Below are 26603 nucleotides of genomic sequence, written 5' to 3' on the forward strand. Positions count from 1 at the left end.
GACGAAATGGGGAGTAGTCACCCCGAGCCGGATCGCTGCGTTACCGTGTTTGGGAATCATGGAAGACGGGTTGCCTTCCCAAAAGAAAAAAGAGAGAGAGAGAGAAAAAAAAAGATTTTTTCGATAACAGTTTTGGCGACCACGGAAAAAGAAAAAAAAGAGAGAGAAAAAAGAGAAATTTTTTTTTAAAAAAAGGCAGCGACCAAGCAGAAACTAATTTGGTGCTGCCCAGACTGGAAACGTTTAACCGATGAAAAGGGTCTTTACTTTTGGGCAGAGGGGGGTACTTTTGACCCCTCGGCCCTAGAATCGCTTCTTACCTTTCTCTCCCCCCTTCGTAACTTTCCCTGCGCCCGCCGCTGCTCTTCTGGGTCTGCGGGGTCTCCTGTCTCTTGGCCCCTCGGGCCCGAATTTTCCACGTGGAGCGTGTTGTGGCGTGGCCTTGTCTCGGTCCTCGGATGGACCCGGTTATCCATTCGATTAATGACCAGAACGAGTCGGGTGGCTTTGAGAGGGCTATCCTCACTGGCTGCTGCCGTGTGCCCGCCGCCCCCCCCCCCCCCCGCTGCTGCCTGCCTCAGCCGCCCCGGCCTTGTCCTGGAAATGGTGGGACTGGCTGCTCAACTCCTGGGGGCATGGACCTCTTCTCTTTTGTCTTTTCCTTGCTGTGAAGTCGCAGCCTCTGAACCTGGGAATGGTGGGACTGGCTGCCCAGATCCTGGGGGCATGGACCTCTTACCTTTTGTCTTTCCTTTTCTTTTCTTTACTGTGTAATCGCAGCCTCTGAATTTTGTGGTGAGATTAAGATGGGTCTAAAGAGAACTCATCTGGCATTCCACCTTCCCACCGCGCCCAAAGCTTTTTTTTGTTTGAAAGATCCACTGTTAATAGGGCTATTAATTCAAAATTGTCATTAAAAAATTTTGGGGAAAAAAAAGGGCCAAACAAATCACCAGCCTTACAGGGGTTTTGAGGATAAAAGTCCCGTTCAATTTAAGAACTACTCTTTAGTTCTCAGGAAGAATTGGAGGGAAAAAATATATATTTCTATTAACTAATCTTCTCTGTCCAGGAAAATGGAAAAACTTCCCTTTTAGAACAGTTCATCTTTCTCGGGAAATGCATTATTGGGAAGATAAGAAAACAGGTATTTGACCTATGAGTAAAAGTTCTTTTCCAATGGGTTAAGGTACCAGGCAACCCCTTATGAGGTAGACATTCCTCCTTCCCCTTTCGCCTAACTTGGTGGGTAAATATACTCAAAGGAAAGTGACTTAATTTTTCTATGTAAAATTTGAAATATTCACAAGATTTTAGAACCAAAATTTGTACATGATCCTTGCCTTTTGAATTAAGAGACAGTCAAATGTTGTAAATTTAAGCACAGAATTGTTATTTAATAACAAAGCTAGCAAAATTTAATTTGCATATTTTGTAATAGGTATTCCGATAGTAGTTGACGGCATAGAGCCTTGGTTTTGTCTGTTGTTTTTTTTTTCCATCCCACTGTTAATATACTTGTAACTATAACTGTAATGCTGAAAGTTTGGTTTTGGTTTTTTTGTTAGTTCAATTCAGGTGCCGAATGAAATTTTATCCTAAACAATGGGAATAAGAAAAGTATATGGGATTTTTAAATGTACATAGGTCTGATAAGCCAATCCAGGAAAACAATGGGGTGAAATTGGAATTGCAGAATCTTATCATTTGACCTTCCTCTTTGAACCAAACTAATTGAATGTAAATGTTCCCAACTTTATAACCTTTGGAAGTACAGCAGTTGATTGAAATTGTATACTTTTTTTAAAGGTGCAGGTGCAGTTTCTTCAAGTTGTTTGTATAGCAAAATCTTCACTTCCTGAGCTTTGACAAGCCTGTTTATTCAGGAAGAGGTTGGGTACTGTCTTTAGTGGAATATTCACAAGGAGAAACTGCATTTGCATTAAGCATTACTGTAAGTTTGAAATGTATCGTCTTACCACAGAGCGTTTAGTTTAATCTCAGCAAAGTTCATGTGGTGGTGTTAGAAAAATTCTTGAAATGCAAAGCTGGATAATTTTTGAAAGGCAAAGATGAGTATCTTAACCTGCAGTACTTTGTAGTTGTACAAAAAGCTGTTTGGGAAGAAAGGTTTGGTAATTTTCATGTGTATGGGTATGCTTTCTGATAAGGTGGGTTCAGCAATTCTGTCTTTGAGGCGGGGTAGGGTATTCCATTGTTCCTGGGAGCGTTAGGTTTCTGTTGCTCCTGGATCCCTGAACTTGGCCTTCTCACCAAACTCTTATATGCCCTTCTGACAGCCGGGACCCCAGAACCCCTCCCGTGGGATACCGAGACCTGGCAAGCTTTCGATCCTTTACGTTCTGCATTAGGAACTGCCCCTGACCTTGGGCTCCCTGATTATTCAAAACCTTTCCACCTGTTTGTCCATGAGCGGGTTGGCGTGGCATGTGGGGTCCTTTGCCAGGACCTCGGCCCTTCCCTTGGTCCAGTGGCATACTATTCCCTACAATTGGATCCTGTTATTCAAGCCCAGGTCCCCTGTATTTGTTGCATTGTAGCCGCCTGTAATATCCTTGATGGCGCCCAGGACTTGTTTCTGGGGCACCGGGTTGTCATACATGCCTCGTCGTTCAAGGGCCACACAGGCATTGTCTGCTGCCCGTATGACACTTTACGAGCTCACCTTGATTGGTAACCCCACTGTCACTGTGGAGCGCTGCAGTGCTTTAAATCCCGCCACCCTACTGGGAGCTGGGTCGTTAGACCCGATGGTTCCAGCTGAGAGACCACATGATTGTGTCCAGGTTGCTTCAACAGTGGCCATGGCCTGGCCGAACTTAACGGACGTTTCTCTCCAGGACCCTGACCTTGAGCTCTTCACAGTTAGTTCCTCCTAGGTGGATGATGGGTTCCAGTTCTCTGGGGCCGCAGTTGTTACCTCCCCTGGCATCCTCTGGTTGACCGCCTTACCTCCTTCCTATAGCACTCAGGCTGCGGAACTAGTCGCTCTTACTCGGGTGCTCCTGTTGGTTGCAGGCTGCCATGTGAATGTCTGCACGGACTCTCGCTATGCCTTTGGAATTTGCCATGCTACTGAGGCCCTTTGGCGAGCCCGTGGTTAGGTCACTTCAGCTGGATGGCCTATTGCCCACGGCAACCGCATTGCGGGGCTGCTTCAAGCTCTGGCAGAACCTGCTGCAGTGGCCGTCATCCACGTCCGATCTCACACAAGGTCCTGAGATGCTATCAGCCTGGGTAACGCCAGGGCAGAGCACACCGCTTTGGCGGCTGCTCGGGACCCTGTCCGAGACAAAATGGTAGTGGCTGTGCTTGATGCAGATGCGACCCTGTTGACTACCGCCCTGCCTGTTACTGCTGAGGAGAAGGTCTGGGACTGTTGCGGACCAAGTATGAGGCTACCAAGCGGGATGGGTACTTCTGGCTCCCCATCTTCCCCCGTTCAGCCGTGTTCACTGTTTGTCAGTTGATCTACAAGTCTTCCCATTTTGGGGCAGGGGCCTTAGCCGACATGGTCCCCTGTTGCTGGTTTGCCCCTGGCATTCACCCGCTGGTATGCCGAGTCACAGAGACATGTCCCATCTGCCGTTTGTTTAATCAGGCCCATCCTCTGGTTCCACTCTGTGCAGGGCATCCCTAGGTTTATCTCCCTTTAGAGGTGCTCCAAATTGATTTTATTACCCTTCCCTGAGCTGAGGGCTTCTGCCATGCCCGACGGGCTGAGTTGAGGCTTTCCCCGCAAGGACCTATACTGTCCTCGTGGTTGGTTGTGTTCTCTCTTAACCACTTCCTCTGCAATTCGTGTTGCCAAGTGCTCGGCGTGGATCCATCATTCGCAGGTGAAAGCAGCTGTTGTGGACGTCCCTGGGACGGCTCCCGGAGGACCTGTGCCGTCGCCTCCCATGCCACCGGCTGCTTCGTGCCTTCCTTCAATGCCTCCGTCCCCGCAGGCCTCCAGCGTCCCACCTCTACGTCTTCGTCGATCCTCGTCTGGATGGGCTGCGCTTCCTTGCCTGTGCTGGTTATATATGTTTTTTTGTATTTTCCTGGTTGTGTCGTCTTCAGGGCACTCTAGGGTGGGTTACAGGTTCCGGCTGCTTGCCCATCCTCGCCCCGATAACAGCCAGGGCTCCTGGTGCGTCTCTCGGGGGCCTCTTGGCCCCGAGGATGCAGAGGGGGGACTGTTGCGGACCGCCTCAAGATGGCGATGGTGAGGCCAGCCTCAAGCCTACGTCATGGAATCTGCGCCATTGCTATAAAATACCTGCGCCATTACCTGTGCCATGTGGACTGTAAAATGGCCACGCCACGTGAAACTCCTCCACCATGTGCCACTTCAAACTTCGTGTGCCACTCTCGCGTGGACCGGTCGGGTGTCACGGGATCACCAAAGTGCTTACTGATTGGTTACTGTTACTATGTGTGCCTAGCCCCGATTGGGTGCCCTGTGCCAGCGGGGGGTTTCGCCGTACCAATAAAGCGGGCAGGGCGGCCCGGGATCGGGGCGCTGCGGTCACTCGTACCCCACTGGGGTGAACGGGCCGCTCGCCACTTTCCTACTGTCCTGTTCTTTGACCCGTTCTCTCGGAGTCTTTCGTCTCTTCATTGACTAAACGAACCCTTTCTAATTTGTCTAATTTTTGTCGATAACATATCCAACTCAAACCTGGAATCTCTGGAAAATGGAGACTGCCTGGTGCCTCGTCCTTGGCAGGTAATATTTCTGCTGGCACAGGGAGCAGGTGTTTGGTAAGAGCTTACCCTTTTCACAGCATAGTTCTGAGCACTTAGGAGAGTATGCTACAACAGAGTTGGTTGAAACATTCCCTGTTCACAAGGAGCTTTCAGACTAGAGGTCACAAACACTTAATACAGTGCTCTGCACATAGTAAGCGCTCAATAAATACGATTGAATGAATGAATGAAAAGAGGAAGGACCTTCTGAAGTTAAGAAGTAGAGGGCCTTGTAGAAACTTACTCCTTCAGAGAAACCTCACCCTTTAACCTCTGTCATATACAGGACTGGGTTCAGAGACTGAAACCTAGAAATCCATACACTGAAATAAAATTGCAGGTAGGAGAGTGGAGAAACATTGCCCTAATGTAAGAAGTCCCTCTAGGGCATCTGGTTAAACTGGAACTAAGGTTTGGGCAATAAAAATTGGTTTGTTTTAATTTTAATCAGTGGTGTTTCAGCTGGGCCAGCCACACACATCCTTGCAAAAAAAGAAGGTCTAAATCAATCAGTCAATTAAACAGTGGTGCTTTTTGAATGCTTTCTGTGTGCCATCTACTGCATTAAGAGTTTGGGTATTTACAGCACAACAGAGTTGGTAGATACATTCCCTGTCTGTATATCTATAATTCTATTTATTTGTATTGTTGCTATTGATGCCTATTTGTTTTGTTTTGTTGTGTGTCTCCCGCTTCTAGACTGTGAACCCATTGTTGGGTAGGGATTGTCCCTATTTGTTGCTGAATTGTACTTTCCAAGCACTTAGTACAGTGCTCTGCACACAGTAAGCATTCAATAAATACAATTGAATGAATGAATGAATAATTTGTAATTCACAAATGTTATTGATCCCAATACTGATTTAGGATGTAGTTTATCCATTTCAGGGAAAAGAGAACACAGTTCTAGGAATTGCAAATGTTAAACTTAAGAACTTGACAAGGGAGAGCCTTTCTGGTAGGACCATGCATCTCAGATTGGACTTTTCAACCACCCACATACTCAGAGGTGGTGACTACTCTACAGTCAGTACTACTTTCTTCCAACTTATATCTATTGGAATAACCAATGCTGTCCCATTGGAGATGGTGGGGTTTGGAGGGTGGTCACAGAGCATAGCTTCACAGGTCTCCATCCTTATCATTACAGTCATCGCCCCTGCCCTTCTCCCTCCTGTGCACAGCTCCCTGCTCCCAATCTCCACAAACTAACTGCAGAGTACAAGGGGTCAGCAGGGTCACTGGCACTGGGGTTGGGCTGTCCCTTGCTTTTAGACAGACATGCCCCTCCCTTTCCTCCTCCTTGTCTATGTATGGATGAGATGGAGAATATTCTCAAGGGGAGGTCCGTTGTCCCTGGGTTACCTTCTTTGTTCTCCCTTTCATGTGGAGAGAGAGAGAGAGAGAGAGAGAGAGAGAGAGAGAGAGAGGGAGAGGGAGAAATAATAATGTTGGTATTTGTTAAACGCTTACTAGGTGCCTAGCACTGTTCTAAGTGCTGGGGGAGATACAGGGTAATCAGGTTGTCCCACGTGGGGCTCATACACTTTTAATTCCCATTTTACAGATGAGGGAACTGAAGCACAGAGAGGTTAAGTGACTTGCCCACCGTCACACAGCTGACAAGTGGCAGAGCCGGGAGTCGAACTCATGACCTTTGACTCCAAAGCCCAGGCTCTTCCCACTGAGCCATGCTGGAGAAACAGAGACTTCCCTGATTCCTGGGTGGGGTGGCTGACGTGGGAGGGAGGAGGAGGGAATCTAGAGAAGCAGGGCCATCAGCAGGGCTAAAGGTGGGAGAGCAGAAATCACCTCCCTGTGGGATGATTGCTCCAAGACTCCTGGTCTCCTTTTTTGCCAACCAGTTTCACTTTTCTTAGGAAGTCATGATGATAATGATATTTGTTAAATTCTTACTAGGTGCCAAGCACTTTATTAACCATGGGTGTCGATACAAGATAATGAAGGCAGAAACAGTCCTTGTCCCACATGGGACCCATAGTTCAAGTGATAGGGAGAAGAGGTATTGAATCCCCATTTTACAGATGAGGCAATTGAGGTACAGGAAGTTAAGTGACTAGCTCTAGATCACACAGCAGGCAAGTGGCAGAGCCAGTATTGGAACCCAGGCCCTACAATTCCTAGACCTGAGGACTTCCCACTAAGTCATGCTGACTCTTGGTTGTCGCTAGAGGCAATTTGGCCATCCAACCCCAACCTCTCTGAATCACTGACCCGATTGTCGACATGGCCAAGTGGAAAGAGCATGGGCTTGAGAGTCCAAGGACCTAGGTTCTAATCCCAGCTCTGCCAATTGCTTTTCCAATTGCTAACTGTGTGACCTTGGACAAGTCACTTAACTTCTCTGTGCCTCAGTTTCCTCAACTGTAAAATGGGGATTCAATACCTGTTCTCCCTTCCACTTAAGACTGTGAACCCCATGCCAGACAGGGTCTGTGTCTGACCTAAATAACTTGTACCTAACCCAGCACTTGGAAAAGTGTTTTACACATAGTAAGCACTTAACAAGTACTATCAAACAAACTGACCATAGCAAACCCCACTGCAGCTAATCTCACCTCCCCTGGAGTCAGGAGTCTCCAGTTTCCTTTTATCCGTTTCAGCTCCATGAGTTTCTGAGCAAAGTCCAGTTTGACAATACTGTGGGGGAACCAGTGTTTCTGGATGAGAACCACAGGTCTACTGCAAAATTTGAGATTCTGAACTTTGTGATCTCTCCCAATGGAACTTGTGAGTTGGTGAAAGTCGGGGAGATGGACTCCCAGGCACCCCTGACCAAGATGTTGTCATCAGTGAAGCAATAATCATGTGGCCCGGGGGATGCTCTCAGGTAAGCAGCCAATGGGAATTCCCAGATGGCCTGGGGCAGTAGTCCCAGGCTTCTAGTAGTGATTGTACTGAGGGAGTGCATACTGTGTGCACAGCACTGTAACTAGTGCTGTGAAAGAATACTTTGGTAGCAATGAAACACTGACCTTGATCCTCAAGGGGAGAATGATCTGAGATTAAAAGGGGTAGAGGGGACTATAGGCAGACACATCGGGGCAATTAAACACTCAAACTAAGCCAGAGTGGGCATGCCTGGGGGTCCTATTAATTCTGCTAATCCTAAAGTGAAGGGGAGGAGCTACAACTCAAGATGGCAGCAGTCCTACCTCCCCTGTCATATGATGCCAGCCTAGTGCCCTCCCTCCAGACTGATCCCTGCCCTTAATAATAATAATAATAATAATAATAATACTTATAGTATTTCTCAAGTGCTTACTTTGTGTCTGGCACTGTACTAAGCACTGGGGTGGACACAAGTAAATGGGGTTGGTCAAATTCCCTATCCCATGTGGGTCTCACAGTCTCAATCCCCATTTCACAAATGAGGGAACTGAGGCACAGAGTAGTTAAATGACTTGCCCAAGATCACACAGCAGACAAGTGGCAGAAATGGGATGAGAACCTATGACCTTCTGACTCCCAGGCCCATACTTTATCCACTATACCATGCTGCTTCTCCAGTGGCATGGGGTTCTGGGGATGCAGTGTAACAGTCCAGTGGGTGCCACTGATGTTGAGGAAGCTCAGCTGAGGCTTAAATCCCTACAACCTGACATAGAAAGATTACCGTGGGACCTTGGGCCAAGTGACATGGAGGGGAGGTGGAAGCTGCCAATGGCTTTGCTTGACCACATCTTGGGCCGGGCTAGGTAAGGAATTGGCTCTTTCAGGAGGGGGTTGATGTGGAGAGAGCCTTGACCTGGCATGGCTTCCTTCTAGTCCTCTCCAAGGGCTGGAGCTGGTGATGGGTCTATCACCCTGGCCAAAGGGTCACCTGGGGAACGTGATCCCCACATAGTCACGGTGAGATCCCATATTGATGATCACAGCAACCCAGCTTGGTGAACTGGGGATCTCAGAGCAATTTCCCTAGTGAGAACTCCAGGAGTGGAATGGCAGCCCCAGGATGGGTCAAAGTAAAATGAAAATATTTTAGTATTCATCTATTCAGAATTTTGCACCTTTCTGGCATAGTTTCTCAAATATAACTTTCTGGATATAGTGAAGAATTTAAGGTTTACGGGGCTGGGGGGAAGAAACTCCTTGCAGTGAACAATGGTGGGAGGAAGAAGGGTTGTCTGGAAATTATTCTTGACCCTGGGGTAGGCTCAGGGAGACCCCCACCACAGATTATAAATGGGACATGGTCACCCTGGTCCCCTGAGGCCCCAGACTCTGAGCAAGGAGAAGGAAAAGCAGTGAGGTGGAGAAGGGGGGCACCTGTAGCCCAGCCCTTGTTGGCGTTCATACCTGCTTGGGAGGTTGTGGGGAGGCCTCTGGGTGAGAGGGTCCTGGGATCACCCAGGTGGGTTCGGGGCTGTGGAGCTCCATCATCACTGTCGCTATCCTCTGTCATGAAAATTCAGGCTCCACGTTCATGGTGCAACAGGAGCTGTGGACCCGGATTCAGAAAACGTGCCCAGCAAGGGGAGGCCGTCTGCTGTTATTTTTGTGTCCGGTGCCCAGAGGGGGAGATTTCCAACCAGACAGGAAGGTGTGTGAGTAGATCCAGCTATTTGCATGACCCAACCAGGTCTCACTGCCCCACAGCCTGTGGATACAAGCCAGATGGTGAGAGACCCAGGGCATGGAGAGACAGAGACAGGCAGCGGTAAAGCCCAGAAGATAGACAAGAGATGGTCATTCCTGAGGGCAGACACAGATATCCAGGAGTCCTTCCTCAGCAGCTTCCTGCCCATGGACTGGTGTGACTGCAGAGCAAGGGCAAGGGATGGAAAATGCAAACTTGGCACTGGATGGGGAGGTAGGAGAGAGTGTTTGGACGAGACGTATTTTGGATCCCCAAAAGCCCCAACTTGGCTGTGTCCTTGATCTGGAGGAGGGAAATGGGTGCAGCAATACTCTGTTCCTTCTTCTTTTCCTCCCTCTTTAAGTATTTGATATTCACTCCACCCTCACTCCCAGAGCACTTATATGATTACCAATTATTTATTAATTTATTTATATTACAGTCTGTGTTCCCTTTTATATAGTAAATTTCTTCTGGGCAAGTAACCTGTCTACCCATGCTGTTTCATTGTATTCCTCCAAACAGGTACTACAGCATTCTAGACACAGTGAGCACTCAATGAATACTATGGATTGACTGAGTGACTGAATGATTCTTTCCTTTCAGATACAGAGCAGTGTGTGAAATGTGGTGAAGATCAGTATTCAAACATGGAGAGACATGGCTGCCTCCACAAAGCGGTGACTTTCCTGTCCCACAAGGAACCTTTGGGTCTGATCCTGGTCTGCACATCTCTCTCCTTCTCTCTCCTCACAGCCCTGGTTTTTGGGATCTTCATTAAGCACCGAGATACCCCCATAGTGCGAGCCAATAACCGCAATCTCAGCTACACCCTCCTCCTCTCCCTCATGCTCTGCTTTCTCTGTGCTCTGACCTTCATCGACCAACCCACTCCGGCTTCTTGCCTCCTTCGACAAATGGCCTTTGGGGTCGTGTTCACCATGGCTGTCTCCTCCATCTTGGCCAAAACCTTCCCCGTGGTTCTGGCCTTCAGGGCCACGAGCTTGGGGAGCAGGGTCAGGAGGTGGGTGGGGCCCAGAGCCTCAACCTCAACAGTCCTGTCCTGTTCCCTGGTCCAAGTGACCATCTGCATGATCTGGTTGGGCACTGCTCCCCCCTTCCTGGAGGTGGATGTGCACTCTGAGCCCAGACTCATCATTGTTGAGTGTAACGAGGGCTCCGTGACTGCCTTCTACTGCCTTCTGGGCTACCTGGGCGTTCTGGCTCTGGTGAGCTTCACTGTGGCTTTCCTGGCCAGGAGGCTGCCCAACAGTTTCAACGAGGCCAAGTTCATCACATTTGGCATGCTGGTGTTCTGCAGCGTCTGGGCCTCCTTCCTCCCCGCATACCAGAGCACCAAGGGGAAAGCCATGGTGGCCGTGGAGATCTTCTCCATCTTGGCCTCTGGTGCTGGACTTCTCAGCTGCATCTTCTTCCCCAAGTGCTACGTGATCCCGCTGCAGCCTAACAGGAACACCTGGGAGTGGTTGAAGAGGAAATGAACCCCCGTACCTCAGTTCAAGGCTGTTGTTTTTAACATCCAACATTTTTCTCAACCCCGATTTTATTACAGTCGCAGGACAATAGGAGAGGGAAATCCTGTCGGGGTCCTGTCCAGGAGGGATTTGGTGGCCAACCTGAATCACAGGTCAGGACTGGATGCTCCATTGATCACTGGGGAGTTTGTCCCCTGACCTTCTGGGCTCTTCCCTCCCCCAGGCTGAATTCCTACAGAGATGACTGACATCACCTGCCTGGTTGTCTTGGAGACCACTCCAGATTGGGACCAAATGATCCCAAGTGCAGTGGAATGGCTGCTCTGGACACACAACTCCAAGGGTTTTGGACAACTGTCCTAGCAGAACAGGTTCAGGTGGATATGGTGGAAAAAATCACAGAAGCTCCTGGACTGCCAGATGTTTGGAGCTGGGGGGCGTGGGGGTCGGATGAGGGGGAATACACTCCCTAACTCCCTTCTGTTGGAAATGTTATCCAAACTTGGCTTCACTGATTCTGTCCTCTCCTGGTTCTCCTCTTATCTCTCTAGCTGATCATTCTCAGCCTCCTTCATGGATTCCTCCTCTGTGCTGAATTGTACTTTCCAAGTGCTTAGTACAGTCCTTCGCACACAATAAGTGCTCAATAAATATGATTGAATGAATGAATGAATGAATGCATCCCACCCCCTCACTGTGGGCTTCCCTCAAGATTCAGTTGGGGGTTCCCTTCTATTCTCCATCTACACTCACTGCCTTGGAGAACTCACTCACTCCCAAGACTTCAACTCCCACCTCTATGAGGTTGGTACCCAAATCTACATTTCCAGCCATGATCTCTCTCCCTCTCTGAAGTTTCACATTTCCTTTTGCCTTCAAGACATCTCTACTTGTATGTCCTCCCATCACCTCAAGCTTACATGTCCAAAACCAAACTCCCTATCTTTCCACCCAAATCCTGTCCTTCCCCTGATTTTCTCATCACAGTAGATGGCGCCACCATCCTTCCTGTCTCACAAGCCCATTACCTTGGCATTCTCCTTGACTCCTTTCTCTCATTCAACCCACAGATTCAATCCATCACTAAATCCTGTTCTTCCCACCTTCACAACATTGCTAAAATCCATTCTTTTCTCTCCATCCAAATTGTTACCGCAGTAATTCAATCACTCATCCTATTTTGCATGGATTCCAGCATTAAACTCCTTGCTGACCTCCCAGCCTCTTGTCTCTCCCCTCTACAGTCCACTCTTCACTCTGCTGGCCAGATCATTTTTCTACAAAAACGTTCTGTCCATGTCACCCCACTCCTCAAAAACTTCCAGTGGTTGCCCAACCACCTCTGCAGCAAACAAAAACTCCTCATCATTGCCTTTAAAACATTCCACCACCTTGCCCCCTCATACCTCACCTGAATACTCTCTTTCTACAACCCAGCCCAAACACTTTGCTCCTCTAATACTAACCTCACTGTGTCTCAAACTCACCTATCTCATCACCATCCCATTACCCACATCCTGCCTCTGGCCTGGAGTACCTTCCCACCTCAAACCCGAGAAGCAATTACTCTCCCCTCCATCAAAGCTTTATTGAGGGCACATCTCCTCCAAGAGGCCTTCCCTGACTAAGCCCCCCTTTCCTCTTTTCCCACTCCATTCTGCTTTGCTCTAACTTCTTTCCTTTGTTCTTCCCCTCTCTCAGCCCCACAGCACTTAAATACATATCTGTAATTTATGCATTTATGTTAATGTCTTTCTCCCCCTCTAGACCTGAAGCTTTTCATGGGCAGGGAATGTGTCTGTTTATTGTTGAATTGTACTCTCCCAAGTGCTTCATTCAATGCTCTGCACACAGTAAGTGCTCAGTAAATATGATTGAATGAATGACACTTGGGGGCAATACTCTTTATTGAGTGTGGTATTTGCTAAGCACTTACTGTAAGCCACATATTGTACTAGGTGGTGAGGTAGAAGGATAGTAATCAGTTTGGACACAGTGCCTATCTCACTTGGGGCTCAGCATCTAAGTAGGAGAGTGTAGGATTTAATCTCCATTTCCCCACTGAAGAAGTTGAGGCACAGAGAATTTTAGTAATTGTCCTAAGGTCACACAGCAGACAAGTGTTGAGCTGGGATCAGAAGTCAGGTCCTCTGACTTCCAAGCCCAGGCTATTTCCAGTAGCATCCCACAACTTCTCTAATGTTGGTGCTGTAACTACCTACATAGGTAATGAATGAGGATCCAGAAGTTCATCTCTCTCTCTCCCAGCCGTACCAAAGCTGGAGGCTTGAAAGGTATCTCTCAGAGTGGTGGAAAGGGGCAGTCAAAATGGGGCTGCTGACCTCTTGCCCAAATCCTACCTCTGGTCTGGAATGCCCTCCTTCCTCATACCAGAAAGATAATTGCTCTCTCCCACGTCAAATCCTTATTGAAGGCACATCTCCTCCAAGAAGCCTTCCCTGACTAAACCTTCCTCTCCTCTTCTCCCACTCTGTGCCACTCTTACTTGCTCCTTCATTCATCCTCACTCTCATTCCCACAGCACATATGTATACATCAGTATATATCTGTAATTTTATTTATTTATTTATTCATATTAATGTCTGCCTCCCCCTCTGGACTGTGAGCTCATTGTGGGCAGGAATATGTCTCTTTGCTGTTATACTGTATCTCCCAAGTGCTTAGTTCAGTGCTTTGCACACAATAAGTGTCTAATAAATATGATTTAATGAATGATTGAATGAATGCAGAGCTGAGGTAACATATGAATTTTTAGTGGGAGGAAACAGCTTGTAACCTGGATTTCTGTCTGCTGCATTCCTGAGTGGAGAAAATGAACTGAGGCAGTGATCCAGGGCTGAGGGTAGGAAATGCAAGAGGGTCAAGGGAAGAGGGTCAAGAGAAGAGGGGGCAAGGGAGTTGGGGTTGGTGAAGAGGGTAGCGTGGAGGGGGATACTTTTGCATCTAGGGATGGATGGATTTCTTTATATTTATGTCTGTCTCCTCCTGTGGACTGGAAGCTCACTGTGGACAGGGAATGTGTCTACCAGCTCTATGATATTTTATTAATAATAATAATAATAATAATGGTATATATTAAGCGCTTACTATGTGCCAAGCACTGTTCTAAGCACTGGGGTAGTTACAAGGTAATCAGGTTGTTCCACGGGGAACTCACAGTCTTAATCGCCATTTTATAGATGAGGAAACTGAGGCACAGAGAAGTTAAGTGACTTGCCCAAGGTCACACAGCACACAGATGGTGGAGCTGGGATTAGAACCCACTTCCTCTAGCTCCCAAGCCCATGCCTTTTCCACTATGCTATGCTGCTCTGCACACAGTAAGCACTCAATAAATACCATTCTTGATGATAGTAATGATGATGATGATAGATAGATAGATAGATAGATAGATAGATAGATAGATAGATAGATAGATAGTAAGGGCACCCTGCAGCATGGTCTAGTGGCAAGATCACTGGCTTGGGAGACAGAGGACATGGGTTCTAATCCCCAACTTGGTTTGCTGTGTGACCTTGGACAAGTCACTTAATTTCTCTGGGCCTCAGTTACCTTATCTTTAAAATGGGGATTAAGCCTGTGATCCCCACGTGGGTCAACATGATTATCTCGAATCTACCCCAGTGCTTAGAACAGTACTTGGCACATAGCAAGCGCTTAACAAATACCGTAATTATTATTATTATTCTTTTCCGTCAACATTGCCCTCACCTTGGGAAGCACCTGATGGTCTCCCATCTGAATACTCCAGCTTTTCCCCGACCACCCATAAACATTCATCTCCCCCTCTAGACTGTAAGCTCGTGTGGGCAGGGAGTGTTTCTGTCATACTGTTTATTGAATTCTCCCAAGTGCTTAATACAGTGCTCTGCAGACAGTAAGCACTCAATCAATACAAATAAGTGATGTGCACATAGAGTTTTATCAATAAATCCATTGACTGATTAAAAGCATCTAGGAGAAATAAAGAAAATAAATATGGAACCCTTCACACATTTTCATATCACCCTTGTATAGAAGTCATAGCTAGTCTTCTCTAGATCTTCCTAATTTTTCTCTATGTGCTGCCAAAATGAGCACTCTTTTAAGGCCTTGCATCCAGGTTTTTAAGGATCACCTTATTTACACCTATTCAGACGACAGTTTTTCTTTTCAAATGTTCTGTACACGTTCTTGTGCTTTCTGGAAAATAATCCTTTCTCTAAATATCTCCCTGTTTTGAGAATCTCAATCATCGAATAAAGAGATTCAAAATTTCTTCTTGTGCAGGAAGCCACAGAGGCTGCTGGAATGTCTGCTTTGAGGCAATGATTAACATATGCATATTTGCTCCAAGACCGGAAGCCGGTGGATGAGACAGGGGAGCAATGGGAAGGACCTTCAGTCCCGCATTCTCTACGAATAGAATTCGGGCCCTCAACCCCACAGCGCATTTCTGAGTGAGGAGGAGCAGGGCTCAGGGCAGACAGCGGGAAGGTTGAGGGTTCAGGTACTTATCGGGTTTTCTCCAGCTCCCTGCTCCCAAAGTAGGCTCCTGGAGGGCGGGCTCAGGGCCAGCGGGGATGGGCCATACCCACTCAGGGAAATCCCCAGGCCGGAGTTGCTCCAATGCAACCTGGCAGCTGCAGAAACTCAGGGATTGGGAGGGGGCAGGGTGCAGCAGCAGCCCCATGGGGCGGAAGAATGAGAGGTTAGTCAGCAAGGTCTTGAAGGAGAGCTAGGGTGTCACATAACCAGAGACTGAAGAATTACTTGACAATCACAAGCAGAAAAGGTACCCAAGTCTTTAATTAATGTCAATTTTCTTCTTGATAATGTTTACCAGTAAAGAGATATTAACAAGGCCTTGGTGTGTGTCTCTCTGGCATAATCCCTGAGGGCATTTGGCAAATAAGCCTAAAGACTGTGGTTTGATCCTAACTAGAGAATGGTTTTTCTATGGTGCCAATTCTCACAAGGCTCAACTCTGTTTTAGCACCCAAATCCACACTGTCACAAGAACTTCTCTTTCTACAAGTCTATGTATGCTGCCGTTTACATGGCATAAGAAACACCTTCCTCTGGACAAGACTATGATTCATTCATTCAATCGTATTTATTGAGCTCTTACTGAGTGCAGAGTCCTGAACTAAGCGCTTGGGATAGTACAATACAACAATAAACAGCAACATTCCTTGCCCACAGTGAGCTCACAGTCTAGAGGGGAGGAGACAGACATCAATACAAACAAATAAAATGACAGATATGTACATAAGTGCTTAGGGGCTGGGAGGGGGGAAAAACAAAGAGAGCAAACCAGGCAACACAAAAGGGAGTAAGAGATGAGGAAAAGTGGTGTTTAATCTAGGAAGACCTAATGGAGGACATGAACCTTCAATAAGCCTTTAAAGCAGGGGAGAGTGGTTGTCTGTCAGATAAGAGGTGGGAGGGCATTCCAGGCCAGAGGCAGGCCGTGGGCTAGGGGTTGGGGGCAGCATGTGAGCCTATTGTTAGGTAGGGATTGTCTCCATCTGTTGCTGAATTGTGCTTTCCAGGCACTTAGTACAGTGTTCTGCACACAGTAAGAGTTCAATAAATACGAATGAATGAATGAATGAATGAGACAGGTGAGATGGAGGCACAGTGAGAAGCTTAACACTAGAAGAACAAAATGTGCATGCTGGGTTGTAGAAGTGAGGTAGGAGGGGCAAGGTGATGGAGTGCTTTATCACCAAAGGAGAGAAGTTTTTGTTTGATATGGAGATGGATGGGCAATCACTTGAGTTTTTTGAGGAGCAAGATGATGTGTTCAGAACATCTATGTAGAAATATAATCTGGGCAACAGAGTAAAGTATGGACTGGAGTGGGGAGAGACAGAAGGCTGGGAAGTCAGCAGGGAGGCTTATGCAGGATAGGATGAGTGATTGTATTAATGCGGTAATAGTATGGATGGAGAGGAAAGGGCAGATTTTAGCGATGTGGTGAAGGTGGGAATGACAGGATTTGGTGATGGATTGAATCTGTGGGTTGAATGAGAGAAAGGAGTCAAGGATAATGCCAAGCTTATAGGCTTGTGAGACAGGAAGGATGCTGGTGCCATCTGTAGTGATGGGAAAGTCATGGGGAGGACAGGGTTTTGATGGGAAAATAAGGAGCTCTGTTTTGGCCATGTTAAGTTTGAGGTGACGAGCAGACGTCCAAGTAGAGATATCTTGAAGGCAGGAGGAGATGCGAGACTGGAGAGAGGGAGAGAGATCAGGGCTGGAGATGTAGATTTGGGTGTCATCTGCGTAGAAGTGATGGTTGAAGCCATGGGAGAGAATGAGTTCTCGAAGGGAATGGGTTTAGATGGAGAATAGAAGGGGACCCAGCACTTATTCATTCATTCATTCAATAGTATTTATTGAGCGCTTACTATGTGCAGAGCACTGTACTAAGCGCTTGAAATGAACAAGTCGGCAACAGATAGGGACAGTCCCTGCCATTTGACAGGCTTACAGTCTAATCGGGGGAGACGGACAGACAAGAACAATGGCAATAAATAGAGTCAAGGGGAAGAACAGCTTCACAGTTAGGGGTTGGGAGTTAGAGGAGGAGCCCATGAATGAGACTGTGAATAAATGGCAAGAAAGACAAGAGTACCAGGATAAGACAGTCAGTGAAGCCAAGGTTGGATAACATTTCCATGAGAAAGGGGTGGTCAACCATGTCCAAGGCAGCTGAGAGGTCAAGGAGGATTAGGATGGCAGAAGCCATTGGATTTGGCAAGATCACTGATGACATTTGAGAAGGTGGTTTCTGTGAAGTGAAGGGGATGGAAGATAGATTGGAAGGAGTCCAGGCAAGATTTGGAGGAAAGGAATTTGAGACAGAGGGTACAGAAAACTTGCTCAAGAATTTTGGAGAGGAATGGTAGGAGGGAGATGGGGTGATAACTACAGGGAGCCATAGGGTTCTTTTTAGGTAGGGGAGACATGGGTATTTTTGAAATCAGTGGGGAATATGCCATTGGAGAGCAAATGGTTCAAGATGGCTATTAGGGTGGGAAAAAGGGAGGGGCTGAGAGTTTTGATAATGTGCGAAGGAATGGGGTCTGATGCGCATTTAGAGGAATTGGCTTTAGAAAGGAGGCAGGAAATCTCCTCCAGAGAAACGTCTGCCCACTTATGCTGTGAGCTTCAATGGGAAAAGGACTATGTCCAAACTAATCATCTTGTATTTACCTCAGCACTTAATACAGTTCTTGGTACGTAGTAAGCCTTTCATAAATATCAGAATTATTAGGATCATATGCCTAAAACATCAAACGTAAATATTGTTAATGCTACTTGTTTGGGATTAGCTGATTTCTGATTTCACCAGTTCAGCCATATACTCAATCCATATCTTGTCTTGTCTAGTCTTATGCCATTGAGCCATCTCTGACCCACAGCGACGCCACGGATACATCTCTCCCAGAACACCGTGCCACCTCCATCTGCAATCATTCTGGTAGTGTATACATAGAGTTTGCTTGGTAAAACTATAGAAGTGATTTACCACTGCCTCCTTCCATGCAATAAACTTGAGTCTCCGCCCTTGACTCTCTCCCATGCTGCTGCTGCCCAGCACAGGTGAGTTTTGACTTGTAGCAGATTGCCTTCCACTTGTGAGCCACTGCCCAAACTAGGAATGGAATGGATATGCCTCTGCTTGACTCTCCCTCCTGTAGTCGAGACTGGTAGAGTACTGGAAATGCCAATGTGTGACCCTGTGAGGGGCATAAATAATCTACCTCATCCTAATTCCTCTTTGATATCATAGCTATCTTGGACAGTGTGGACCACTTTCCTGTGTGCTGCATACAATAGGCACATTTTATGTATTGCATAGTCTCTTTGTCCTGTTGCCCTTTTAATGTTTTCATGCTTTATTGCTCCTAATCTGTCTGCTTTCTGTCCTCCCGACCTTTAGATTCATAGATCGTGAGACCTAGACCATGTCTAATTCTCACCTGTATGTTCTTTCCCAGCATTTAGTGCAGAGTTCTACACAAAGTATGTGTTTAATAATCACTATTACTACAGTATTACAACTATTATTACTACTATAACGACTACTGCTATTACCACCACTACTCCCGCTGCTTTCTCCTGTAAACATGGTCCAGCCTTGATTTCTCTGACACTGTCCTCTTATGGTTCTCCTCCTTCTTCTCTGGCTGATTCTTCTTGGTCACTTTCTACTGCTCTTCCTCTGCATTCCACCCCTTTAACAGAGGGGATTCCACAAGGCTCAGTTCTGGGTCCCATAGCCTCACTATCTCAACATGGATGACTCCAAATCTGCCTTTCCAGCTTTGACCTCTTTCCTTTTCTGCAATCTCACATTTCCTCCAGTAATCAATATATTTCTACTTGAATGTCCTGCCAATACCTCCAACTCAACACGCATAAGAATGAATTTAACTTCCCACCAAAATCTTCTCCTGTCCCTCTCCTGTCATCACCACTGACTACCGAGGACCACCTTCCTCCTGGTCTCACAAACCTGAGATTTCAGCTTTATCCATAACTATTTCCTCTCCTTCAACCCTTATATTCACCCACCTCTTTAACCACTAACCTGCCTATCCATTCTTGCCTTCCTCCCTTTCAGCTATCCTTTCACTCATTCATTCAATCATTTTTATTGAGTGTTTACTGTGTGCAGAGCACTGTATTAAGTGCTTTGGAGAGTACAACAAAATGATAAGCAGGCACATTCCCTGCCCACCATGAGCTTGCAGTCTAGAGGGGAAGACAGACATTGATATAAGGAAATAAATTATAGATATGTACCTAGGTATTGTGGGGCTGGTAAGGGAGATGAATAAAGGGAGCAAGTCAGGGTGATGCAGAAAGAAGTAGAAGAGGAGTAAAGGAGGGCTTAATCAGAGAAGGCTTCTTGGAGGAGATGCCCTTTCCTCTCCACCCAAAAGGCTATCTTACTGGTACAGGCTCTCATAATATCCCTGCTGGATTATTGTGTCAGCCTTCTCTCTGATCTCCCTTCCTCCTATATCTCCCCACTCCAGTCTATTCTTCATTCTGCTGCCCGGCTCATCTTCCTGCAGAAACGCTCTGGGCATGTCACTCCCCTTCTTAAAAACCTCCAGTGGTTCCCTATCAACCTCCACACGAAACGAAAACTTCTCACTCTAGGCTTCAAGGCTCTCCATCACCTTGCCCCCTTCTGCCTCTCCTCCCTTCTCTCTTTCTACTGCCCACCCCATAGGCTCCACTCCTCTGCTGCCCACCTCCTCACCGTCCCCCGTTCATGCCTATCCCGCCGTCGACCCCTGGGCCACATCCTCCCGCTGTCCTGGAATGCCCTCCCTCCTCACCTCCGCCAAACTAACTCTCTTCCCCTCTTCAAACCCCCACTGAGAGCTCACCTCCTCCAAGAGGCCTTCCCAGACTGAACTTCCCCTTTTCCCTCTGTTCCCTCTCTGCCCCCCCTTCACCTCCCCTCAGTTAGGCCCACTTTTTCCACCCCTTTGCCTCTGCTCCTCCCCATTTCCCTTCCCCTCCCCTCAGCACTGTGCTCGTCCAATCATTTGTATATATTTTTATTACCCTATTTATTTTGTTAATTAGTTGTACATCCCCTTGATTCTATTTACTGCTATTGTTTTTGTCTGTCTGTCTCCCCCGATTAGACTGTAAGCCCATCAATGGGGAAGGATTGTCTCTATCTGTTGCCGAATTGTACATTCCAAGTGCTTAGTAAGTGCTCAGTAAATACTATTGAATGAATGAATGAATGCTGGACTTGCTTACAGTGTCGATGTAGCACAATCACTATATAGCCACTGGCCCAGCTCATGAGGAACACAAAGAAGACATCTCGAAGAGTCATGCCATGGGCATGTCACTCCCCTCCTCAAAAGTCTCCTATGGTTGCCTGTCAAGCTTTGTATGAATCAAAACTCCTCACTATTGGCTTCAAAACTCTCCATCACCTGGCCCCCTCCTTTCTCACCTCCCTTCTCTCCTACAGCCCAGCCCACACACTCCGCTCTTCGTCTGCTAATCTCCTCACTGTGCCTCATTCTCGGCTGTCCCTCCTTCGACCCTTGGTCCACGTCCTATCTCTGGCCTGGAATGCTCTTCCTCCTCACATCTGCCAAACTAGCTCTCTTCCCCCCTTCAAAGCCCTACTGAGAGCTCACCTCCTTCAGGAAGCCTTCCCAGACTGAGTCCTCTTTTCTTCTGCTCCTCCTCCCCTCCCCATTGTCCCACTCCCTCCCTCTTCCCTACCCCCTTCTCAGCCCACAGCACTTCTGTATATTTGTACAAATTTATCATTCTAATGATTTTATTAATGATGTGTATACATCTATAATTCTATTTATAATAATAATGATGGTATTTGTTAAGCGCTTACTATGTGCAAAGCATGCTTCTAAATGCTCTATTTCTATTCTATTGATGCCTGTCTACTTGTTTTGTTTTGTTGTCTGTCTTCCCCTTCTAGACTGTGAGCCTGTTGTTGGGTAGGGATTGTCTATATGTGTTGCCAAAATGTACTTTCCAAGTGCTTAGTACAGTGCTCTGCACACAGTAAGCACTCAGTAAATATGATTGAACGAATAGCACTCAGAAAAAAAAACACCTCATGGAAAAATATTACCTGGAGTGAACTAAAACAACATTTTCAACTGTGATGATTGACAGTGACAGCGACATTCTTGGTGACAGCAACTGGTTTTAGAAAATTCACAGCTACCAACATGTTGATGATCCAGAAGAAAAGGAAGGAAGGGAGTATTCAGCTGGGGGCTCTGGGCTTGAGTTGAGCCCACCAGGAGTTGCAGGGACTTATGATGACAACCTGGAAAACACTCAGAAGACAGTGCAGACAGAAAGGCCCCTAGCCGCTATACTGATAAACAGCACTTTTTGACACCCATTATTATCCACAAGAGTCTCCAACCCCCAAAGCCATCACCATCCCTGGGGAGGCCTGGGTAAGAAGCATCACCATGTTGGCCACAATGAGGTGGGTGAGGATCAGGTCCCTGGACTTCTGTTGAGTCTGAGAAATGATGCCACTGATGAAGAGCACAAACAATGCTGAATTCCCCCAAAGCCCAATTCCAGTCTGGGCCAAGAAGAAAATATTTAATACCAGGTCACTGAAATGCAGTTTCCTACATTTCTCTCAATTTCACAGCTTGGAACCTCTTAAAAGAGATAGAAAAATCAAATAGGATATACTCAAATTCTCAAATACCCCTCTCTTCCTCTGCAACTGTGGAAAATGTTCCCCCTGCATATGCCCTCAGCCCTCAGCACTCAGCCCTTGCTCCACCCACTGCTGCTGTGGACGTCTCTACCAACCCCCGGCATGCCTAGGAGCTCCACGTGGGGTATAAAAGCTGATGTTGTGCCTTCCTGGCCCCTCTTCAACTCCAGAGCAGAACAAAACACCTGGCATTTGCAATCTCACCTTCCTGTGTGTTCTCAGCCCCCTTCACCATAGCTGGACAAGCTGCCTTCCCTCCCAACATCCAGGACTGGTGCCCCCTCCCCTTGGCACCATTAAGGAGACCCCATCCTGTCTTGCTTTTCATCATCCTGGTGGGAATGAGGAAAGCACTTGCAGCATGAGGCTTCAGATACCGTGGAATATAGCAGTGCTTGTCGTAGCTGTTTCTCTGGTCGCTGAATCTTGAGGAAATGTTCTACTCCTCTAGCCATGGCTCCCCACTGATTTCAGTTTTGTTAATGTTTTGATGGCAAACTTGTCTTTCTCCCTTATGGTATTTGAATGTTTTTGTGTTTCACTGCTCTCGACATATCTGTCTCCAGTCCTCTTCCCCAACTATATTCATAGATTGTGAGACCCTCAAAGGATTGGGTCCTTGTCTAATTTCCACCTGAATATTCTTTTCCAGAGCTTAGCACAGTGCTCTGCACACAATACACACTTAATACATACTATTACTACTACCACTAGAATTTGTGAATCACTGAGTAGGGTCAGACTTTCCCTGACCAGAATTTTAGCTTAATTCCCAGGAAATTCTTGTACTAGGGAACCATCCAAAGTAATAGCTACTGAACAATCGTTATTCAAAGTTTAATTCAATGATGGCATGAGGAACAATTCTCCAGCATGCATTGGAGGACATAAGTGTGTTCTCTTGTAAAATTACTTTTATCTGCCCTTAAGTTATCACAATACTCTTTTCTTTCTTAGGAAGCAGAGGGGAATTTCATACTTATATAACTTTGGTAAATTGCATTCTTTCAAGACAGGGATTAGATGCCATGGTCACTCAGGTCAGGGACTAGATGCTGTGGACACTCAGGAATAGGAACTGGAAACTCTAGTAACTCCAGACAAGGGGCTGGAAGGAGCAGTCTTCCCTTCAGAAACAGGGATCCCCTTGAGGTCTCAGGACACGGTGTAGTGAATAGAACACGGGCCTGCGAGTCAAAGGATCATGCTTCTCACTCTGGACTTCAAGACTCTCCATCACCTTGCCCCCTCCTACCTCACCTCCCTTCTCTCTTTCTATTGCCCACCCCACATGCTGCACTCCTCTGCCGCTCACCTCTTCACCGTCCCCCATTCACACCTATCCCGCCGTCAACCTCTGGCCCACGTCCTACACTGTCTTGGAATGCCCTCCCTCCTCGCTTCCTCCAAACTAACTATCTTCACCTCTTCAAAGCCCTACTGAGAGCTCACCTCCTCCAAGAGGCCTTCCCAGACTGAGCTTCCCCTTTTCCCTCTGCTCCCTCTGCTCCCTCTCTGCTCCCCCTTCACCTCCCCTCAGCTAAGCCCCATTTCCCACCTTTCCCTCTGCTCTTCCCCCTCTCCCTTGCCCTCACCTCAGCACTGCCCTCACTTGTATATATTTTTATTACCCTATTTATTTTGTTAATGAGGTGTACATCCCCTTGATTCTATTTATCGTGATTAAGTTGTGTTCTTTTTGTCCATCTGACTCCCCTGATTAGACTGTAAGCCCATCACTGGGCAGAGATTGTCTCTATCTGTTGCCGAATTGCACATTCCAAGTGCTTAGTACAGTGCTCTGCACACAGTAAGCGCTCAATAAATACTATAGGATGAATTAATGAATCATGGGTTCTAATCCCAGCTCTGGCACTTGTCTCCTGTGTGACCTTGAGGAAATCACTTTGATTCTCTATGCTTCAGTGACTGCATCTGTAAAACGGGGATCGAGACTGTGAGCCGTACCTGGGATGGGAACTGTGTCCAACCCAATTTGCTTGTATCCACCCCACCCCAGTACATTACCTTGCACATAGTAAGTGCTTACCAAATACTGTAATTAATTCTTCTTATTATTATTATTAACCATGCCCTCCCCCATCCCTTTCTTGGATCACCTCATCCTTGTCCTCCTCTCTCAGTGCCATCCTAAACCACCCATCCCCAGGAATGCATCCTATCAGTTCACGCTCATCCAACCTATCCTCAAACTTTGCATTAACCCCATCCTTGAATTCAATTCAAATACTGCCTGTGGAATTCCCAGTTTATTTCGTTCAACTGCCCTTCATCCTCAACGTATTCTTAACCCAATCACTGCATTTCCTAGCTATCACCAAGACCTGGGTCACTTCCCTAAATATTGCATCCTCTATTGCTCTCTTCTGGGACAATCCATTTTTCTCCTACTCCTCTGACTTGCTGGAAAAGGAGGAGGATTTGGCCTACTCCTCATTCCCTAATACAAAGTTTTCTCCATCCCTTCAGTTCCTTCTCTCACCATCTCTTCCTTTCAAGTTCATATCATCCACCTGTAATCTACTGCTGCCTGGCCCCATCTCCAATTTTCAGAACGATTTTGATGCCTTTCTCAAATTCCTTCTCTCCTTCTCTATCCCTACATTAATCCTTTTGGGTGTTCCTGATGACCTCTGAACCACCTACCTCCACTCCCTTCTCAACTCGGTGGACCTCTTGCTCCACTCCACCTCACCCACTCACCAATTTGGATACATGCTGGATCTATCCTCAGGCACTGAACAACCTGTAAACTCACCACTCTGAAATTCCCCTTCTAACAAAACTGCTCACTCCTTCATCAGTTATCTACAATCTCTTGACTATCTTTGCTTACCCCGGACCTTCATCCTCCATTTGGACTCTCCACCCAAACACCCATCTCTTGATCTATCCTCTCAATTCTGCTCTCTCTTCCAAAATCAATTCCTCTGTAACCTTATTCATTCAATAGTATTTATTGAGCGCTTACTATGTGCAGAGCACCTTATCCCTTCATCTATCTCATTCTACCAACATCTGTCCATGGATAACCTCCAGTCATGTTCTCATATTCCACAACACTAATAGTGGAAATGCAGGAACCAGAATGGCTTCAGAACTTTTAATTCATCCTCATCTCTTAAGACTCAGCCCTCCCTTCTCTCAGCAACACTCTTTTCGTCTATCACTGTCTCCAGTGTTCAATGACCTCAACACTACTACATACCCAACTTCCCCTTAAGGCCTCCACCTTCCCCTTCCCTCTCCCCTGATGATCTTACCAACTACTCTTTGACAAGTTTGAACCCGTCTGGCAGGACCACCCCAAAATATTTACTTTTTCTCCCAGCTCTTCCTGCCCCTTCACCATCAAACACTTGGCTGCTGTGTGACCTTGGGTAAATCACTTAACTTCTCTATACTTCAGTTACCTCATCTGTGAAATGAGAATTCAGTGTCTGTTTTCCCTCCTACTTAGATTGTGAGCCCCATGTGAGACCTGATTATCTTGTATCTACTTCAGTGCTTAGTACAGTGCTTGGCATATAGTAAGCACTTAAAACATACCACAATTATTATTATTACCATCCACTATCTCATCCTTCTTGGACGTCTCTCAGAGTAGATCATTAACCTGCTTTCAATATCTATTCACTCCAGCCATGCCTCTAATCCCATCCTTTCTCACCTTTTTATAACATTTTCACCCACTCTTCTTTCAGAGTGACCTAATAGATAGAGCACAGGCCTGGAAGTCAGAAGGACACAGGTTCTAATTCCAGCTCTTTCACTTGTCTGCTGTGTGATCATGGAACAGTTGCCTCATTTCTCTGTTCCTCAGTTACCTCATATATAAAATGGTGAATTATACTGTGAGCCTCATGTCTGACAGGGACTGATTATCTTGCATTTACCCCAGCAATTAGTAGAATGTCTGGCACATAATAAGTGCTTAACAAATACCATTATTATTATTATTATTACTGGATCACCATCTTTAACTGCTCACTCTCTGATTGCTTCTTCTCCTCTGCCTTCAAATACTATCATATGTCTCATATTTTCTGGACTCCACTGCACTATTCAGCTATTTCCCCATATTCCCCCTCCCTTTAATGTCTCTTAAGTCACTGTATATACTCAATTCTTCTACTTCCTATCTTGCAAGCCCTTCTTGACACTGTACAATCCAATTTCCTCCCACTTTACCCCACTGATTCTCTTTAAGGACATCAGTGAACTCACTCCTGCCAATTCTATTGGACATTACTCTGCCCTAATCCATCTAGATCTCTTAGCTTCCTACAACATTATGAACTACTCCCTCTCCTGGGAACACTAACAGTGTTTGGTTTCTCTTTTTTCTGACACAGTCTTCTCCCTACTTCTCCTCTCACTTCTCTTACAGGCCCTTTCATCAGCTCTTCCCCTACTTTCTACTCCCTAACTGTGGGTGTCCTTTAAGATTTAGTTCTGGATC

At 46.6% G+C, this 26603-nt stretch overlaps 1 protein-coding gene and 1 non-coding gene across 2 annotated transcripts; one reads left to right on the top strand and one right to left on the bottom strand.

The window, feature by feature from the left end:
* Positions 1-5721: 5721 nt before the first annotated feature.
* LOC107546817 (vomeronasal type-2 receptor 26-like) lies at positions 5722-10857 on the top strand. Its single transcript, XM_029057308.1, has 4 exons — positions 5722-5844; positions 7380-7568; positions 9192-9323; positions 9970-10857. The coding sequence occupies exons 1-4, from the start codon at positions 5722-5724 to the stop codon at positions 10855-10857; spliced, it is 1332 nt and encodes a 443-aa protein (XP_028913141.1).
* A 3987-nt stretch (positions 10858-14844) lies between these two features.
* On the bottom strand, positions 14845-14952 carry LOC114808999. Its single transcript, XR_003756750.1, has one exon. It is a non-coding gene; the product is annotated as a U6 spliceosomal RNA (small nuclear RNA).
* Between the last annotated feature and the right edge of the window lie 11651 nt (positions 14953-26603).

Source organism: Ornithorhynchus anatinus, unplaced genomic scaffold (assembly GCF_004115215.2).
Source record: "Ornithorhynchus anatinus isolate Pmale09 unplaced genomic scaffold, mOrnAna1.pri.v4 scaffold_88_arrow_ctg1, whole genome shotgun sequence".
In the NCBI taxonomy this organism is placed as follows: domain Eukaryota; kingdom Metazoa; phylum Chordata; class Mammalia; order Monotremata; family Ornithorhynchidae; genus Ornithorhynchus; species Ornithorhynchus anatinus.